We start from the raw sequence: 20,704 nt of genomic DNA, 5'->3' as shown, positions 1-20,704 counted from the left end.
GGTGGTCGAGGAATTCGTCTACCTCGGATCCTTGCTAACGGCTGACAACAACGTTAGCCGTGAAATACGAAGGCGCATCATCAGTGGAAGTCGGGCCTACTACGGGCTCCAGAAGAAACTGCGGTCAAAAAAGATTCGCCACCGCACCAAATGTGTCATGTACAAGACGCTTATAAGACCGGTTGTCCTCTACGGACATGAAACATGGACAATGCTCGAGGAGGACTTGCAAGCACTCGGAGTATTCGAGAGACGGGTGCTTAGGACCATCTTTGGCGGTGTGCAAGAAGACGGTGTGTGGCGGCGAAGAATGAACCACGAGCTCGCCCAACTCTACGGCGAACCCAGTATCCAGAAGGTAGCTAAAGCCGGAAGGGTACGATGGGCAGGACATGTTGCAAGAATGCCGGACAGCAACCCTGCAAAGATGGTGTTCGCTTCCGATCCGGCAGGTACGAGACGGCGTGGAGCGCAGCGAGCGAGATGGGCAGACCAGGTGCAGAACGACTTGGCGAGTGTGGGGCGTATCCGAGGATGGAGAGATGCAGCCTCGAACCGTGTATTGTGGCGTCAAATTGTTGATTCAGTGTTATCTGTTTAGATGTTAACTAAATAAATGAAATGAATATATTCAATATCATCCAATCAAGCAGATTAGCTTATATTTGTTGTGTACCTCACACCCACCGTGCAGCTGTTGAATATTTGGGTAAGCAGCATGCATCCACATCGCCTACCTACATCGCCATCGCAATGCACATTTTCGCCTACCGCTGCATATACCCACCATTCAGTTCCGTAGACTAGTTTTACCACCTTCACATGCGCGAATCATATCGCATATTGGTACATATCAAAGTCGCATGCATTGCCCGAGAAACAGCCATGCGTTATGTGCAATTTTCTCCCATCACTTATGCTATCGACGACGATCGACGGCTTTCTTTCGTGTTGGCCGCATAGAGGCGATTTTGCGACAGCGCACGGTGATCCAAATGTGTGGATAAATGTACTTCTTAATGTTCGAAAACTCCATCGCACAATTTAATCCAGGTGCTATTACAGAATGAAGTTATAAACTGCTAAGATGTAAGTTCTGAAACCGATTATGGCATTACCGAGAATGTGGAACAAAGTAATTATGATTCATTTGAATTGAGGCCTTTAATCAGTCTTGCGAGCAAGGGCGCAGTATTGACAACCATGAGATGGCGAGATGACGATCTCGCCTCGGCCCAGGGTGTTTTCGTAGGTTTATGTACATTTATTGGTAGACATAGACATTGATTTCAATGAATAACTATGTAAATGCCAAAACAATATTACGGCAACTTTCATTTGAAATGTAGATCCATCGAAAAAGAAGGGAATTTTTGAGTAACTTGTCTTAAAATTGCATAAAATTCAATAATCCAGGCCACATTTTCTAGATAAAATTGTTTCATTGCTTGAGGAATTATACTAGCGCAACTGTACCTGTTTTGGCCATGTTCCTAATTTGTCCAGTTTCTCCCATAACTCCAAAAGTAAAGCAATTTTCGAGGGTTTTATTTGCTCTAACAAGAGATATATCTCTTATCTTTGTTTGCTGTTAAAATTTATCAATATTTTCTGGAGCCAAATTAGGCACTAAGGTGGCCAAAACCGGTACACTTCCCCTAAAACATTTTGAAAAACATATTTAATATAACATATTTAATATAATATTTGCAAGACACTACTTCTGACAATATTGTAAGACTGAAGCAGGTAAAACTTGAATTCCAAAAAAGTACAATTTTCTTTCCATCTGGATCACTGTGTGTGATCGAGAAGAAACTGCAACTGCAACCGATACTGATTAGACGTATGCCCAGCAATAGCGTGGGTGCTCAGAAGGAGAGAAAAAAAAATGAAAATCGACTGCAAAACCGATGATTATTTGAAGATCAAACAGAGCATTGCATTGTGTTTAAAAGCAGGTGCTAATCAGAGGATTTCACTAGTTGCAGTGTGGATAGTCATACGGAGCACACGTCGCGCCCCCCAGTGAGTGAGAAGAGCACAATCGTAGTCGTTCTGAAGACGTGCAGTGTGAGTGCGCGTCGTGTGTAGTAGCGTAGCGTAGGGAAGTCGCAAAAGCCATCTCAACATGTGCAACCGATCGTTGGTTCTGGAGCTGCTGCTGGTGGTGACGGTTGCCTCGGCGGCGGTCAGTGCTGCTTCGTGCTCGTGGCGGGCGGCCGGAAGCAACTGGTTCGGTGGCGAAATCTGCATCCTGCAAAAAGTGTACGACGACTGCCAGGAGAAAAGCGATTTCACCGAGTGCCTCAAGCAGAAGGCACTGACCTCGCTGTCGAGGGCTATTGATATGGTGAGAGTGGGGAAGGAGTGGATATAGCATCACGGGAAGATGAAAAGTGGATTTTGATAAAAATTCGTTGGAAATGTTTGCAATAATTTAATCTACGAAAACTGTTCAAAATGATCAATTTGGCTCACAATTGCGATAGGTATCTATGATTGTTATGAGATAGTCACCAAACCTTTTGGATGGATCTATAAGGGTGCTTTTTACCAGCATTAAACTCTCAACTGAAATGTGACGTGACTGGTATGGTACTCTTGTTAAGAAATTGTAACGGACAAAGTTATCTGTATCTCATTTATTGGCAGCACAATTTTTCCTATTGCTACTTTAATAATAAAAATAGAATAGAAACAAAAATTGAGAATTTATATATTTGATGTTTCTTGCCATTAGAAGAGCTTGTACATTATTGTGCTTTAAAACGCTTAATTAATTAAATATAAGATCAAGTTAGATTAGGTTAGGTTAGGTTTAGGCAACGTTTATATTTAACGACAATCTATCTTACAAAAGCTGTTTAATTGACCAAGTCTACATGGTGGAAACGCTGGACTGATTTATTTCAAACAGTTCATTAATCTTGAACCAGTAAGCCCAACCAACCCCAACTTTCGATGATTTAACAAGAACATTGATATTCCAATGAAACTAAATTTATTCAAGCTCTTCATTTTATCTCGAATCAAAATTTATAGAGCTCCCAATGTTTCAAAATATTGATGTGTTTATTTTCACAAACCACTTATATACATGTCAAATCTTCAAAGAAGACGCAATCATGTGTCATTGAGTGCAAAAAATAACGTTAACATTCAATTGCCAAATTTCAAACAGCTCATGAAAATCTTTAAGAAATTCATTCATTGATTAACTAATTCTCTTGGAAAATTCTCTGGGATAACTTCAATAAGTCATAGGAAATTTTCATGGAGCTAGTGTTGGTTGAAACATTCTCAATTTTAAATCTTCAAGTCTTCGAGTATTAAATGATTCGTTAAAGCTGTTTTGTTTATGTTCAGTTCTATCGATCGGGAGGACTATGCGGAATTCGCACTACCACTTATGGTCCATTTCGTAACGTTTTCTTCCAATCACCCGATTTCGATCTTATTGGATATTCCGCATAAACTTGTCGATCAACAGAACTGAATGTAAAACAGAACAGCACATTAGGGGCTCGTTGCCTGGATATTTTTGCTTGCTTGGCACGGTGGTTTCCATACCACTAACCAAGCTGTCCACAACCAGGAGTTAGGCAAGAAGATTCACGTTTCGATTGTGTGCTGTTCAATAGATGGTCCTCCTGCCTCCCTTTCACACTCTATCGTTTCATACTAAGTCTTGTTCGCGCCCTAGCAAACGGCTTTCAATCTGTTGATTTTCAATTATCTTTCGATTATCTACTTCCTCATACTTTGAGTAGAACTGACCGATAAAGCCGATAAACGAATCATTCATTACAATTACGGTCGAAAAATCTGTTTCAACTATTTATTGAACATATTTTGCAAAGGTGTTTTCAAGTAAAGGCTCTCAAAGCCACTTCCGATTTTACAAGAAAATTGGAGGGTAACCCCTTCCCTCGGTTGGGTTTGATTCCACGAGTAGGCAAAGCTAAGTAGGGAAAGCACCTGTCTTGCGTACTGGTTTCGTGGGATGAATCCCCACCGAAGGAAGTGGTTACCCTCCAATACATTTTTCGAGCTAAATCTTTCACATGTTGTGCAATTGCACAAATCGAGTTTCAGACATAGTTATTATTTTTACTTTGATAAAGTTTTATTCAAATTTCAGGGGTAAAGTTAATATTTAGGAAAAGGCAGATGACATATAATTTAAAATTGGAACTCTTGGAATTTTAATCGAATCTTTTGATATGACTTCATTTTGCGTAATTGCGTTTTTATCGGAAAGTAGGGCTTTTGGAACAGATGTTCTCCTAGTTCGAAAAACCGCTTTCGGTCGAAGTAGGCTTAACTGTTTATATTATATATTGGATTTAGACATTGTCTGAGTTTAAGCAGGGTATTTTTTGTAGCAATACTAAGTAGACACCACGCTGTAGACGGAAGATGCACAGACGGATCGTACTCGGCCCATAACCTCATGAAGGAAAACCTTCACCCCATTGCAGGCTTCTGACTAATACTCTGCCAGTAGTTGCAGCTCCTTCTATTGTTCAACAGGTTGTGGGCCCAGGAACGATCCCGGATCTACATATTAGTGTCGATGGACCTGTTTGACAATATCATTTTCGGCCGTATGTTGCTATCAGCCAAATTACATTTTCGGCTAAACTATTTTCGACCTAATAACTGTTTCGGTCAAATGTCCAATTCAGCCAAATAGGCATTCGAACAAATGGCTTTCGCCGAGTGACTTTCTTTCGAACCATATGGACGAAAGTTGTTTAGGAGAATTGGTAATTTTGCCGAACAAACCATTAGACCAAAAATCATCAGGCCAAACATGTTATTTGGTTGAATGACAATGAACGGGTCGACATTTTTGACCATATTACCCGTTTAGCAACTAACATTTTCGGCCGTAGACCAAATGAACATTTCAGTCAAACAGCATTTTCAGCTACATGACCAAACGACCTATTAAGTCAAGTAACTTTTTGGGTCTTATGTCGCTTCTGGTCAAATGACATTTTCGGTAGAATCGACCTATCAACCATTTCGGCCTAACGTTTAATTTGCCGAATGACTTTCGGCCATATTATAATTCCTCATTTTGAACAAATTCCTGTGGAATATCTGAAGATTTTTAATGAACAGTACAAATAATTTCCCATAATTCCTAAAAATATCCCTTTCAACTTAAAAAAAATCCATGCGACTTCCAAAGAATTTCTAGTGGAACTAGCGAAAAATTTTCCTCGAAAACTTTTAAAAACTTTCATTGGAAATTCCAAAGAGATTTCGGGGAAATTTCAAATGATTGTTAATGGAAATTTCAATGAATTTCCGAAAAAAAATACAAATGATTATTTTGGAAAATTTAGAAGAATTTCCTAAGAAAGCTCCATATATTTTTAGGCAAAATACAAATGATTATCCTGTTAATGCATTTGTCTAAAAAAAACAATGGAGATAATAAAATAACCACGCCGATTCACGCCGCCGCCGACCAAAACTATAACAAACACCGCCGCCGACGATTTTAGGACCAGCTCACACCTCTACTCTTGAACAGTGTGCTGTGTTCAGAACGATTTGAACACGAACACACATTCTAATGTTCAGAATGCATCTTTGATCATATGACCGTAAATGTCGGTTGACAAAAAAAATGGTAGGATACCTGGACACCTGGTTGGCTACAGGGTCGATACACATATACTTGGCGTATTGTAGAGGCCCATAGGCATTGGTCTTGTGCGATGTTTCTCCAGTTTTCCCGAACGTTATTCCCCAGGTTCGATTCCACCGCGTATAGCCAGATACTGTTTTAAAATAATACAAAAATGTGAGATTTCAATGCTCCCGAAATTATATACGCCAAAATTTCAGTTAGGTCCTTATGCAGAACTGTGTTAAAATCTGCTATGCGCTGGTAGGGTGTACCCATCAAGCAATACATCAGCACCAGCCACACTATATCACTCTAACTTTCACGCTGTCACATGCTGCTTAGAACAGATAGTGAGTCGTCTAGTTGTACTCCCGAAGTTTATCATGGATCATCCGCAGGCTAAACATCTGATCCGTTATTGAGCGGCCTTCACGGTAACCTGCCCCACAAAAAATTAGAATTTTCTCATGAACAATCAGGAAATTGCCAATGAAGACATCAATGTATAAGCAATAAATAAATATAAAATTTTCTTAAATAGTGCAAAATTTCCATAAACAATTAAGATTCTCTTTATGGAAATTAAATTTTGCTGTTCATTTTAGTATGTGTCATTTCTTATACATAAATCGGGTATATGAGATCATCCAATCGGTCGGCAGTTCTTCTTCCTACCCTTAGAGACTTTTTAATATAGTTTCCATCCCGGGCCATCCCGGGACGAAAAATCCCGGTATTTAGAAAATTTCGGGATTTCCCGATTCCCGGGATACCCGGGACAAAAAATCTGTTTTTACTTCAGGCTTTGTGTAATACTAATTCATCAGTATAATGAAAAAATAAATTTCCCCATACTAATTTGCATGCAAACTTTAAACGGCTTGTGCTAAATCAGTTTTAATTCAAATGAGCTCAAATTTTCAGAGGAGCAAAATCGATTTATTTAACTACCCTAGTGTGTAAGCTCACAATTTTTATTAATTTTTATTTGCATTGACCGCCCAACGCCAAGGGGAACTCCCTCATAAAGAAAACACAAGACTATAGTTTTCTTTATCCTATAGCGGTCTACTGAGTGATACATCTGTCAGCAACTGCAGTTCGCTTATATTTAAACAACAAGTATCTACAATATATCGCTAGCCAACAATATTCCTCGATATTTCAAAAGAGCAGATACATCTAACTGGTGTATAGTTCCTGCTTATCTTCCATCTATATCGATGAACGATGAGTCGCACACTATCCGATACATATTTCAGCATTTCTCTACACAGCCTGAAATATTTTGTAAATTTACATTCATTTTGATGCACATATTTGGAGCATAAAAAAAGGACACAAAAATAAAAGTTTTAATTTTAAATCTAAACTGATTAAATTCATTGATTAATATGAAAATAGTTTTAATAAATCAAATAAAGTTTATGTTCGCTTTTCTATTTTATTTTATTTTGGGATTCTATTTTACGAGTAATTTAATTATCATTTGTGCACGCCTCGTTAATCTTCTCGGCCCTTCTAACACCGAGCTAGTTATCCTGAGCTCTTCGTCCCCTATGTTTATATTTTGGTCCGAGTTGCTTCAGGACTTCTGCTGACCAGCTTCTGAATGCCGGGATCCCGGCTTCTGGAAAATCTTTACCATTTGGTTAAAAGTCATTTAGACGCATGACGTTTCGTAGTTAAATTTGGTTGAAAGAACATAAATTAAGTTTTTGGTTAAATATTATCGAATTATGATTGAGAGTGAATTTTACACTGAACAGATTACTTCTTGTGTCAATATGAGGTGAAAGAAACCATATTTAGTGAAAGAAAGAGTATGCTTGAAAATAATAAGAAAATCTATGCTGCAAGTCAATGTCAATTCGATCAAATGTCCCTTCGGCTAAACGTCATTTCGACGAAATGAATTGAACCAAATGTACTAAAGCCACCCCTGGCAGCATTTTTTTTCGTCTGCCACTCGCTGGTATTACTTACATCATACCAATTATCTCGTTGACGTCGCTATGCAGCTATTATGGTCACAGTTTGATGGATATTCTCCCACAATCCGTTGGCATCTCCCTTCCGCAAGTCCAGCTTCTGGCAGTACTAGACATTGCAACACACTTATTTACGCACTAACTTTAGATATCGCAGAACGCATCTTTCTGTTATTTCCTGTTTTTTGTGATGCTGGATAGTCCCGGCCAAATGTTTCTAATTCCAAAATGATGATTCTCTGAATTGCCTTACATCTATAACGTCCGAGAACTGACGTCCTTCGGTCAGCACGTGGTTTATCTATGAGCTATCCGCTACTCGGGTGTTGCCAGGTGTGTTGGCAGATATTCTCACGTTCAAAATAGGTACTGCTTATTGCTATTCTTCTTTGCAACAGCGGAAAAGTTCACAAGTCGCACACCAATATCGTGAGGAGCATTCTCCATAGCCTTATCAAGGCTCTCATAGAACGCATCTTTCACATAATCAGGCTTATCTTCGCTAAGGCATAGATGCTGATCAGGCTGTAGTTGAAGAATTTGGCCTTCATTCTCAACACCCAAATGTGATCGCTTATTGGCTTCCATCGGATATCGCGCTTTATCTGTCTCCCGATTAACATTAACCCAAATTCACTTTCTGCTCTGTCTCGGCCGCTACAGCAGATGTGTTAATCGTATTAAGTGTTTGTGATGGGATCCACCTCTCGGAATTGACGTTCTCCGATTTGGGCCATCGTATCTTCTGGATTGCTGCCACGTTAACTCCAACATTCTGCTGCTCTCGAGCTAGGAGCCCAACACGTGTGGGTTAATTGAAAGCTCTTACGTTCCAAGATTCTATTTTTCAATCGTTATTATTTACTCGTTGCCGGCTTTGTTGCATTTGAATTCATACATTTTTCCAACTTTTGCCTTTCTCACCTCTCGAGGGATCGTTTGGTCGAAAGCCAACGGGTCATCCGGCCGAATCGGTCATTTGGCCGAGCAGAATATTTGGCAGAATAGATTAATTGAAAAGTGAGAAATGAGATGTAAAAAGAGAGACGTCTCACTATTTATTTCCCACTTCTCACTGTGAAGAGTGAAAAGTGCGACGTGAGTAGTGAGACGTCTCACTACCCACTTTACGCTTCTCACTTTTTACAGTGAGATGAGAGAAATGAGAAGTGAGAACTGAGACGTCTCACTACTCGCTGCTCACTCCTCTTTGCTTAATTTTCACTGGGAAAATGAGAAGTGAGTAGTGGGACATCTCACTTCTCATTTCGCACAACTCACTTTTCACATCTAATTTCTCATTTTTCAATTGTCCTATTTGACCAATAGTCCTATTCGGCCAAATGTACTATTCTGTCAAATGTCATATTCGGCGAAATGACCCATTCGGGTATATGACCCTTTCGGCCAAACAACCGACCTTCCCACTTGGTAACTGCGGAAACTTCGGTAGACTACCCGGGCAGAAGCCATGAACAGAATAACAAAACATGATATGGACTTGATTGATATAAGAGATAAAAGAACAGCCTACAATATCAAAAAATTGCACCGAAATATGATTTAAATATCAAGATATGCTATGGATAAGAACAAACTAATGGCACATGATATTGATCACTTCTTACAAATAGCATAACTTGATCTTCTCATGATATTTCAGTGCAAAATATTGATATTGTCGTCTGATCTTTTATCTCTTATATCAATCATGTCCATATCTCATTATGATATCTAATCAACATTTGATATTATTGAGCTTTTTTCGTCTACTCAGGTATCAGGGTTGCACTACCTTCATCGATGCAGCATAGAGTTTTGCGTAGAATCCCTTTCTGGCACTCGGATGGTGATTCTTCAGAATATGTTTTATTATGGAGAATAACATTTTTCTGAAAAAATACACCAAACTAATATATGCAGGGATTGAATCCTAAAGAGAATGAACCATTCTCTCACTTATCATCGCTGTATACATATACGATATGTAGCATACCGCGAGAGACTTTTTTCGCAAGCTGTCATGATAGAGAACTGATTCGGGAGGCTATACCCCATGATAAATTTCTTTTATAAAGCCCCAAATACGGGGAGCACATGCTCTGATGATGCAATTCGACATGTTCTACACAGCTGTGCTGTAGCCAACACGAAATAAGCGAAAACAAAGCTAGAATCACCATTTTTCTGTGGGGGCTGCCTATCCGATTCTATTTTTTCGCACTTGTATACAAGTTTGATAAATTTGTTATTATGGCTTGTTATGATTCGGAACAGTTTTTGCCTCTCTTTTATCGTTCGTTATCTATTGAGAGCGATTTCTGCAAACCCTGAATATATGTCATATTATTACTAATTTTATTATGGAGATAGGCAGCACTAGGTTGGCTCATCTCTTAGACGACATTTATTTTTGCAGTCAAATATTATACCTAATGTTTATTACGCCAAATTACCCACATGTTTGTCGCAGTTCGGAATTATGACAAATGTCCGTTATGGCAAATGATAATTTTACCTCATGTGTCATGTGTCAAATGACTCTTACGTCAAATGAACCGGCTGCGGCGCTACAGCTAGTCTACCACCTTGTAGTCACACTCTATTCAGCCACGGCGCCGTCGTTGAATTTCAATAAATGTTGTACACTTTATCGAGAATTTTAAGCTTCGAACGAAGAACACCAAATTGTCTTACAATTCTGTATGAGAGCCTACCAAAACCTGTATAAGAAGTGAGAGCGAGCCATTTGGCATTACGCCATTTGGGAAAACGGATATTTGGCATAATTGTGAATCCTGTTAGGGTTAGGGTCATTTAGCATAGTTTTTGGCATAATGTTCATTTAATTAGTTCTTTGAATAAGTGGTGCTGAAAAACTGGAATAGTGAATATACGCCCGGTCGATAATAATATTAAAAAGACATGATTATTCCAAAGAAAGCATTCGTTAGCCGGGTATAAAGCGATGATAATTGTTATCCATTATTTGGATTCCTGGCATGCTTTGTAGGAAGCAATGATTAACAATGATTACTTCTTCAAAAATAACACGTTTGATATAATAATAATATAATATAAGCCATCCACCATTGCCTTTCTTCGTTAAAGTTAGGCCTTTGCCCGGATTATGGCAATTGTGGATGTGATCCCTTCTTTAAAAGCAGGCAATTTCCCCAATGTGATTTCTTCTTCAAAAGTAGGCACTTGCCCGGGTTGAGACAATGGTGGATGTGACTTATCTTTTGACTGCAATCGTTCGCCCGGATTGAGGCATGTATAGATTTGAACGATTCTTCAAAAGTAGGATTTGTGATTCCTTTTTTGGAAGTAGGCGCAGAGATGCATCCTGAACAGAACATGAGTCATGAGCGTGCCTTGGTGTTCTTAGTTTTGAACTCTGAACACAGTTCAGTGTGCACTGGGTTGGTACGCAAGCAAAACGATCATGGTAACCAAGATTCCTTAGATTTGAATTATGTAAAAACATATGGGCATGCTTGATTTCTATCCGTTAGATGCCCACGTGTTCTATTACTTGCCAAAAAAATATGTAGCATGCCGTCGCTTGAATTTGTTTTCCTAGGATACAAGTTGCTAAGTTAGGTAAGTGCTCTTGAACAGAGTGCTGTGTTCAGAACGTTTTGAACACGAACACGCATTCTCGTGTTCGGATGCATCTCTGAGTAGGCGTTTGCTTGGAATAAGTCAATGATGCATGTAATCCATTACACGGAAATAGATTAGCCGTTTAGTTTGTCCTTCAATCTACTTTATCTTTGTGAAAAATACATCAAATAATCCTTTCTTTTTCCCAGTTCCAAGTTATGCCAAATGACCCAAATCATACGAACTGGTTAAACTACTCAAACAAATAAAAGAAAGAAGAATGTGTTCATTCCGGTTATCACACCCTTCTCAAATATTTATATATTTATGTCGTTCATGATAATTGATTTGATTATAAATGATTTTTTGAGCTTGTGCAAACCTCTTGTCTTGCCGGGGGCCGCTGTGTCGAGTCTGAACGTTGTAGTATCAGGAGCACACCAAGAGTCCCAACAGCCTTTAGAAAAAAGTCCTTGCTACCCATACATTTTTTCTAACAGAATCACACTTATTTAAATTGAAAATAATATGTCTCATATGTCGACGTGCATTGGAAACACATGATCTATTTTCAATAACAAATTCTGCATGAAATGGAATACAACTCCAAGCATTTCCTCGAAATTATTCATAAATTGCAAAAGTGTTGTATAATCCCCCAACATTTCTATTGAAACTAGATCAGTGAGTAAAGATGTTGTGCTAAAATTCTCAAAATAGAGAAATATACTTTTTGTGGTTGTCTGGACCAGAGCATAAAATATTCAACTTCATGAAGCACATTCGCTCCGAGTTTTGACAATTGTGTTTTGATTATACACAACATACAATGACTTACTCAGTTTACTTCTTCATAAATACATTCAATTGATTACCACTGAGTATGGTAACTGCGCGTGAAAAAAATATAATTAGCCTTGATTATACTGACATTTGGTGCTAAAAATGCCCCTCAATTGAACGTCGGGTGACGTTCAGTGAAGTGACAAAGAAGGCAGATGGGTTTCAAAAAAAAAATAATCGAATATTCAAAGCTCTGGTCTGAACTAGCAACCCTATAACCAGAGACCGGCGGAGTGAAAAACTGTCGAAATGGCAACGTATGAAAATGCATGATATCGTGAAAATAATACTGGCAGCACTTGAACTTTTTGCTTGCTTTTTATGGATGCAAAAAGTAAACAAGTCGAAATGGAACCGCTTTTGAAGGTTCGATTGGAAACAAGATGGCGTCTTCGCCGATCTCTTATTCTAGTATTTCTAGTCTGAACTACTTGGGTAACGTGTATTATTACCTCAAATTTTGGGGTAACTCATTTTGAAAGACAATAAGCAGAATACGATCCAATTTTAATACATACTTAAGGTGCGTGGTCTGATCAAGAAATTCTGGTAGGGCGTAGGGGTGATCAATAAATTTAGAATAACACCATTCAGAGAGCAAGATTTATAACAGTCATCGAATTAGTCTGGTAGAAGACGGTGTTTCTGTCTGTTTTACACGGTAAGGCTATATATTCGTTGCAAAAACAATCTTTTCATATCAACCGTCATTAAGTGTTTTTAATTTTGCCATCATTTATTCTCAACCGATAAATCCGTAATATTACAACCATTTTTCTAGAACTTAAATAATTTGATCACTTTTCACAACCCCCCAAGGATTCCATTCAACTAGTCGATGGAGTGACCCTAGTCAAGCAAAACGTCACCGATGATACCGAGAACGAAACCGTCCCCGGACTGTCGGACGCCCGCGCCCTGGAAGGCCTGAGCAGTACGGACCGTTCCCTCATCCAGAAGTTGGACCGTTTCCTCAAGACACACACCGTCAAGATGGATCTGGCTGAAGCACGAGGACGTGGCGACAAGAAGAACGGCAGCCGATACATCATCGCTGCCATGCTCACCGCCATGGGCATTGCTGGCCCGATCGGTTTGAAGACCCTCGGTGCCATCGCCTTCAAGGCTCTGGTCATCAGCAAGGTGGCGCTCACCATTGCCAGTATCTTGGCGCTGAAGAAAATCTTCAAGAGCGATCATCACGAGGAAACCAGCTTCCAGGTGCACACCGGGCACGAAAACCGTCGTAACACCTACGTGGTCCGCCCGGCCCGAGTTCCCAACGACCCCTACCGGTACTACTACGAGCAGCCTACGTACTAAAACCCGGGCGTCAACCGAACTCACCAGACATTTCAAACACACGCAACCAAAAGCCAAAACGCCCCACCCTCAACAGTCAAACCAATGAATTAGGAGAATTTCAGAATGGAACCCGTACGGAAAAAAGCAGCAGGAACGTGCAACTTGATATATTTCCGCCAGAATGGAAATAACATTGGAATCGCATCAGTTCTGGGACTGCCAGTCAGTCAAAATCATAAAAAAATGGCCGCCAACAGGCAAACAAGCAAATGCAAAGACAACGCAGAATGAGCCACGCATCCCAAAGCGAAGAAGCGAGCAAACGATCAGAGATGAAGTAATTACTAGGACGTGCGTACTACCTCTCTTGGTCGGCAACAGTGATTGTCATGTAAATTATTATTTATTTTATTAACGGAAAGTGTAATTTATTTATTTATTGAAAAAACAACGATGTCCCTCCTGTTTTGTCGATAAGCTTAAATTATTGTTGTGCAATAAATAAAAAATGATGAAATCGAGGTGAGACAGGTGGTTTTTGTTTTATTATCAGTTCCGTTGGTTTTACCTTAAAGACGTGAGTAGAGGTGTGCGCCGCCGCCGCCGACATTTTTGCATCGGCGCGCCGCCGTTTAAAATTTGTCATGCCGCTGATTTATAATGTTCATGCCGATTCAAATTTGAAGGGGGCCCTCCTTAGCCTTGCGGTAAGATGCGCAGCTGCAAAGCAAGACCATGCTGAGGGTGGCTGGGTTAGATTCCCATTGCCGGTCTAGACAATTTTCGGGTTGGAAATTGTCTCGACTTCCCTGGGCATAAAAGTATCATCGTGTTGGCCTCATAATATACGAATGCAGAAATGGTAACTTGGCTTAGAAACCTCGCAGTTAATAACTGTGAACTAAGCTGCGAGGCGGCAATGTCCCAGTGTGGGGATGTAATGCCAATGAAGAAGATTCAAATTTAAAGAAGTCCACACAATTTTCAGTGGAAATTCCGAAGACTCCGTATAATTTCCTGATAGATTTTTACAACATCACGTTGAAACTGATAATGTTTCGTGGAGATACCAAAGATTTCCATGAAAATTCCAAACAATTTCTTGTTCAAATTTTGAAAAGCTGCTTGACTACTTGGGTAACGTGTATTATTACCTCAAATTTTGGGGTAACTCATTTTGAAAGACAATAAGCAGAATACGATCCAATTTTAATACATACTTAAGGTGCGTGGTCTGATCAAGAAATTCTGGTAGGGCGTAGGGGTGATCAATTAATTTAGAATAACACCATTCAGAGAGCAAGATTTTTAAAAGTCATCGAATTGGTCTGGTAGAAGACGGCGTTTCTGTCTGTTTTACACGTCAAGGCTATATATTCGTTGCAAAAACAATCTTCTCATATCAACCGTTATTAAGTGTTTTTAATTTTGCCATCATTTATTCTCAACCGATAAATCCGTAATATTACAACAATTTTTCTAGAACTTAAATAATTTGATCACTTTTCACAACCCCCCAAGGATTCCATTCAACTAGTCGATGGAGTGACCCTAGTCAAGCAAAACGTCACCGATGATACCGAGAACGAAACCGTCCCCGGACTGTCCGACGCCCGCGCCCTGGAAGGCCTGAGCAGTACGGACCGTTCCCTCATCCAGAAGTTGGACCGCTTCCTCAAGACACACACCGTCAAGATGGATCTGGCTGAAGCACGAGGCCGCGGTGACAAGAAGAACGGCAGCCGATACATCATCGCTGCTATGCTCACCGCCATCGGCATTGCTGGCCCGATCGGTTTGAAGACCCTCGGTGCCGTCGCCTTCAAGGCTTTGGTCATCAGCAAGGTTGCGCTCACTATCGCCAGTATTTTGGCGCTGAAGAAGATCTTCAAGAGCGATCATCACGAGGAAACCAGCTTCCAGTTGCACACCGGGCACGAAAACCGTCGTAACACCTACGTGGTCCGCCCGGCCCGAGTTCCCAACGACCCCTACCGGTACTACTACGAGCAGCCTACGTACTAAAACCCGGACGTCAACCGAACTCACCGGACATTTCAAACACACGCAACCAAAAGCCAAAACGCCCCACCCTCAACAGTCAAACCAATGAATTAGGAGAATTTCAGAATGGAACCCGTACGGATAAAAGCAGCAGGAACGTGCAACTTAATATATTTCCGCCAGAATGGAAATAACATTGGAATCGCATCAGTTCTGGGACTGCCAGTCAGTCAAAATCATGAACAATTGGCCGCAAACAGGCAAACAAGCAAATGCATAGATAGCGCAGAATGAACCACGTATCGAAAGCAATGAAGCGCGCGAACGATCAGAGATAAAGTAATTACCAGGACGTGCGTACTACCTCTCTTGGTCGGCAACAGTGATTGTCATGTAAATTATTATTTATTTTATTAACGGAAAGTGTAATTTATTTATTTATTGAAAAAACAACGATGTCCCTCCTGTTTTGTCGATAAGCTTAAATTATTGTTGTGCAATAAATAAAACCCAAATTTATCCCCCAGTGGTGATTATGCCTTTCTCGATTCAGTGTGTTGAATTCGAATTAGTATGGTAAATGCAACGTAAATTGCCTACATTTAGGCGGTTAATAGCTTTGATGCGATTATATCACGCTGCTTTAAAATAACTCAACTATGAGAGTAATGGATTGCGTCACGGCTAAATTGATTAATGATTTAAAATGTGCATGTACACAGCGTATTTGATAAAAGAAAAATAGAAATATTATTCAAACCGCATGAGATATTAGCAAACAAAGGCAGTAGTGTCCAACTAGGAAAGTTTCTCCGTCGAATGAGACTAGTTGCACTCGAATCGGTCAAGTCCTTCTATATGAAACGTGTTTAACAATAAAAAATTCCAGGGCTACACACACACACACACACACAGTCCGACATGTGCTCCGTTTTTCTAGCTGAGTAGATTGGTATATAACACTATGGGTCTCCGAGCCTTCTATCAAAATTTGGCTTTTGGGTGAAATTATAGCCTTCTGGTACAACTTTGTTGTACGAGAAAGGCAAAAATGATGAAATCGAGTTCAGACAGGTGGTTTTTGTTTTATTATCAGTTCCGTTGGTTTTACCTTAAAGCACGTAAGCTATTTTTTTTTTTTTTGAATGAAAGAAGCAGCTGCTTGAGATCCGTCAGCTTCGAAAAGTCCTACAAGTACTAGTATGCCACCACTCAGCAGAGACAAATTTTCTATAAAATTAGTTTAAGATTAAAAATTTGATAACTAATACACCATTATTATATTTTAGTTAGTGCAGTGAAAATCGTACATATCATCCATCTTATAGTTCCTATGTTCATCCTTTCAAATTACTAAGAAATAAAAAGCTGTTTCAATTGCTTCTTAATTTAATTGTTTTTAACAGTGACTAGTGAGTACGTAAGATAGCAAAAACGGGATGTGAAATTGATGCTTTATTTCTTTGTTGAGATCAAGATTTTTTTATGTACAGGTTGTCCGACGTGTCAATATCCCCAACTCAGCCATCTTGGATTTTTGTATGGAATTTATGCTCGTTTGTTTACGTTTTGCACTGAAAATGTATGATTCCTCCCCACGCTGGTTATTCCCATCTACTGACGAAGTCGGATAACCTGTACATAAAAAAATCTTGGTGTGAGATCAGACGCATTTGTTACAGTTGCAGTGAGATGGGAAAAGAAACAGTTCATCTACAATCCAATAAATTGTTTTCTTTTTTTGTAAGAGAATCAAAATATGACAAACAACCTCTAACCTGTAACACAGTTCAATTAGCAGTTGGCTCCGTTTGGAAAATGTGCAGCCACCACTCAAAATATTTTTTTTTAAAGGAAACATCAATTAGGAATTTTTTTTACGGTATCCGTCATTAATCTGGAAAGAAAATTCTTAACTTGTATGAGCAAATAGCATTTGAAGTACCTAAATGGATTAATTTATTTATTTTTATTTTTTTAACTATTTTTTATTTGCTAATTATCTATTACATGCATTCATCTCTCAGACTAGGTGTTCCGTGTTTTCTTAACACTATCATCCTTATTTGCTATATTACATTTTAAGTTATTATTAATACATTTCAATTACCCTCTGGCAGTTAGGATTTTTCCCCTGGTTGAATTGAACCTTGCAGGAATTACAATGTTTTCAACTTAAACTTAAATTAACCTTATTTATAATAAGAGTACAAGGAGCTAATCGTTGCAATAGAAGATTGCAACGATTTTTGTCTAAATTGGAAATTATTTTCTTGGACATTTGTTGCAATGTCTCAATATTAGAAATTCTATGAAGTTCTTTGGTACTATACCACGAAGGCGACTTCAGGATCATTTTCAAAATTTTATTTATTAAACTCTCGGCTAATGTGGAAAAATTATAAGCTGAGTTTTAGAAGCATTCGGAGAAATTTTCCATTTTTGCAAAGTAAGTGGAGAAAATATTCCCTTCGCCTCACACAAGAAACTAGGGCACTGGTCCTTGCAAAGATCGTAACGGGATCAGTAGGTACAAATAGCGTTGAGAAGCACTGTTCAAATTAAAATAGCTTCGGGTAGTATTAAAAACTTCCTTCAGCAAAGAGAGAGAGTAGAACCGCACAGCACGAAAGCACGATGCGGTCTTGACTTTGGACAAATCGATCAATACTTTGAGCGGCCAGGTGCTCGATGTTTGCTGGGCCGACTATACCAGTAAAGTTTCCATTGCTTTGGAACGCAGATTTTCGGAATAATGTGCTGTTAATGTTGACGATTTTCTTGGTTGAATGTTGGGAGTTAGTTTCTCAATTGGTCGTACAAGTCGCACAGCACGGTGCCCAGATGAAGACATCTTGGTGTGTCAAACGAACGTACTACTCTTGCTTGATGTCAACGATAATGCTGCGTCGATGTTGATAATCCTATGGCGGTCATTGAAAGTACGTTGATTCTACAGTATAAGCAAGAAAAACTCCACTCAAGCACCAGCTCAAACACCGCTCACAATGGTGTATCTTTTTCCTGTTGCTTGCTACGATATGGGAAACAATGGGTTGACCAGTGCCGCTGATGCTGCTAACCCTTAACCCGTTTCGGTCTGACCTAGAAATCAAAATTGAAATAACCCGTGTAGGCTCATTTTTCGTCCGATTGCCATGAAATTTTCAGGGAAGAAGCGTCATCATGTCTATTTTTGACTTGATTTGAACATGGTGCCAATCCGGCCGGATTTATTAAGGGGGGGTCCTGGGTCAGATGCAGTCAAAAACGGGTAATTTTTTTAAAACCATTGATAAATGAACGAAAGTGACCAGAATGCTGATGCAAACGAGGTCAATCATCATTGACCAGCATCAGAAGTTAGTTTTGATACATTTGAATCACCAGAACATGGTTCCGGATGTTCCGAGAACCTGGTTCCCTGGGGTATCCCTGGGGTGGTGGACACTTTTCAAGTGGACACAACCCAGTTTTGCGACATATCAAACTTCATGGTTTTGCAAGAGAATCCTAATAGATGAATTTTTGGGACGTTTTGGACACATTAGCCACATCCGGAAGTGTTCCCGGGAGCCTGGTTCTCTCAAGGAAGTGGACAAATCTCGATTAGCACCGAAACCCATCTTGCGACATATCAAACTCCATGATTTTGGAAGACAAAATCAACAGATGAGTTTTTGCAAGATTTTGGACACATTGACCACTTTGGAAGTGTTCCCGGGAACCTGGTTCCCTCAAGAAAGTGGACAAATCCCGCCTAGCACCAAAACCCATCTTGCGACATATCAAACTCCATAATTTTGGAAGACAAGCCCAATAGATGAATTTTTGAGAGATTTTGGACACATCGGCCACGTCCGGAAGTGTTCCCGGGAGCCTGGTTCCCTCAGGGAAGCGAACAAATTTAGATTAGCGCCGGAACCCATCTTGCGGTATGCCAAACTCCATGATTTTGAAAGACAAGCTCAATTAATGAGCTTCTGAGAGGTTTTGGACACATTGGCCACACCCGGAAGTGTTTCCGGGATCCTGGTTCCCTCAGAGAAGTGGACAAATTTTGATTAGCACCGAAATTCACCTTGCGACATATCAAACTCCATGATTTTGAAAGACACGCACAACACATGATTTTTTGAGAGGTTTTGGACACATTGGCCTTGTCCGTAAGTGTTCCCAAAAGCCTAGTTCCCTCAGGGCAGCGGACAAATTTCGATTAGCACCGAAACCCGTCTTGCGACATATCAAACTTCACGATTTTGAAAGACAAATTGAATACAAGAATTTTTTTTTTTGAGATTTCTGACATATTGGCTACGACCGGAAGTGTTCTTGGGAACCTGGTTCCCTCAAGAAAGTAAACAAATTTAGATTAGTACCGAAACTCATCGTGTGACGTAACATACTCCATGATTTTGAAAGTCAAGCAAAATAATAAAGTTTGGTATGTCGCAAAATTGGTTTTGGAGACAATCAAAATATGACCGCTTCGCTGAGAGAACCAGACTCCCGGGAACGCTCCCGGACATGGCCAGTGTGTCTAAAATCTCTCAAAAATTCATGTATTGTGCTTGTTTTTCAAAATTATGGAGTTTGATATATCGCAAGATGGGTTTTGGTGCTAGGCAAAATTTGTTCACTTTCTTGAGGGAACCAATTTCCCGGAAACACTTCCGGACGTGACCAATGTGTCCAAAATCTCTAAAAAAAACATCTATTGGACTTGTCTTTCAAAATCATGGAGTTTGGTTGTCGCAAGATGGGTTTCGGTGCTAATCGAAATCCTTGAGGGAACCAGGTTCCTGGGAACACTTGCGGATGTGGCCAATGTGTCAAAAATCTCTCAAAAATCCATCTATTGTGCTTGTTTCTCAAAACCATGGAGTTTGATGTGTCGCAAGATGGGTTTCGGTGCTTATCAATATTTGTCCGCTTCCCTGAGGGAATAAGACTTCCGGGAACACTTCCGAACGTGACCAATGTGTCCAAAATCTCTCAAAAATTCATCTATTGAGCTTGTCTTACAAAATTATGGAGTTTGGCATGCCGCAAGATGGGTTCCGGCGGTAATCTAAATTTGTTCGCTTCCCTGAGGGAACCAGGTTCCTGAGAACACTTCCGGACGTGGCCAATGTGTCAAAAATCTCTCAAAAACCAATGTATTGAGCTTGTCTTTCAAAACCATGGAGTTTGATGTGTCGCAAGATGGGTTTCGGTGCTTATCAATACTTGTCCGCTTCCCTGAGGGAACCAGACTTCCGGGAACACTTCCGAACGTGGCCAATGTGTCCAAAATCTCTCA

General features: G+C 39.9%; 2 protein-coding genes across 2 annotated transcripts; both read left to right on the top strand.

The window, feature by feature from the left end:
- Positions 1 to 2,016: 2,016 nt before the first annotated feature.
- Positions 2,017 to 13,924, top strand: LOC134203221 (uncharacterized). Its single transcript, XM_062678102.1, has 2 exons — positions 2,017 to 2,353; positions 12,913 to 13,924. Exons 1-2 carry the CDS (start codon positions 2,132 to 2,134, stop codon positions 13,414 to 13,416), a joined length of 726 nt encoding a protein of 241 aa, XP_062534086.1. The 5' UTR covers positions 2,017 to 2,131; the 3' UTR covers positions 13,417 to 13,924.
- A 968-nt stretch (positions 13,925 to 14,892) lies between these two features.
- Positions 14,893 to 15,954, top strand: LOC134203225 (uncharacterized; the record flags this gene model as incomplete). The annotated part of the gene is made up of 1 exon (XM_062678106.1): positions 14,893 to 15,954. A coding segment is annotated over one exon (531 nt), but the record flags the coding sequence as incomplete, so codon positions are not given.
- Between the last annotated feature and the right edge of the window lie 4,750 nt (positions 15,955 to 20,704).

Source organism: Armigeres subalbatus, unplaced genomic scaffold (assembly GCF_024139115.2).
Source record: "Armigeres subalbatus isolate Guangzhou_Male unplaced genomic scaffold, GZ_Asu_2 Contig170, whole genome shotgun sequence".
Classification (NCBI taxonomy): Eukaryota; Metazoa; Arthropoda; class Insecta; order Diptera; family Culicidae; genus Armigeres; species Armigeres subalbatus.
The sequence above is the reverse complement of the archived record's forward strand: the minus strand, read 5'-3'. Positions and strand labels throughout refer to the sequence as shown.

Excerpts from the sequence above, each read along its gene's own strand:
- LOC134203221 (XM_062678102.1), top strand. The coding sequence starts at position 2,132 with ATGTGCAACCGATCGTTGGTTCTGGAGCTGCTGCTGGTGGTGACGGTT. Across the intron at positions 2,354-12,912 it reads TGTCGAGGGCTATTGATATG|GATTCCATTCAACTAGTCGA; the intron begins GTGAGAGTGGGG and ends CAACCCCCCAAG.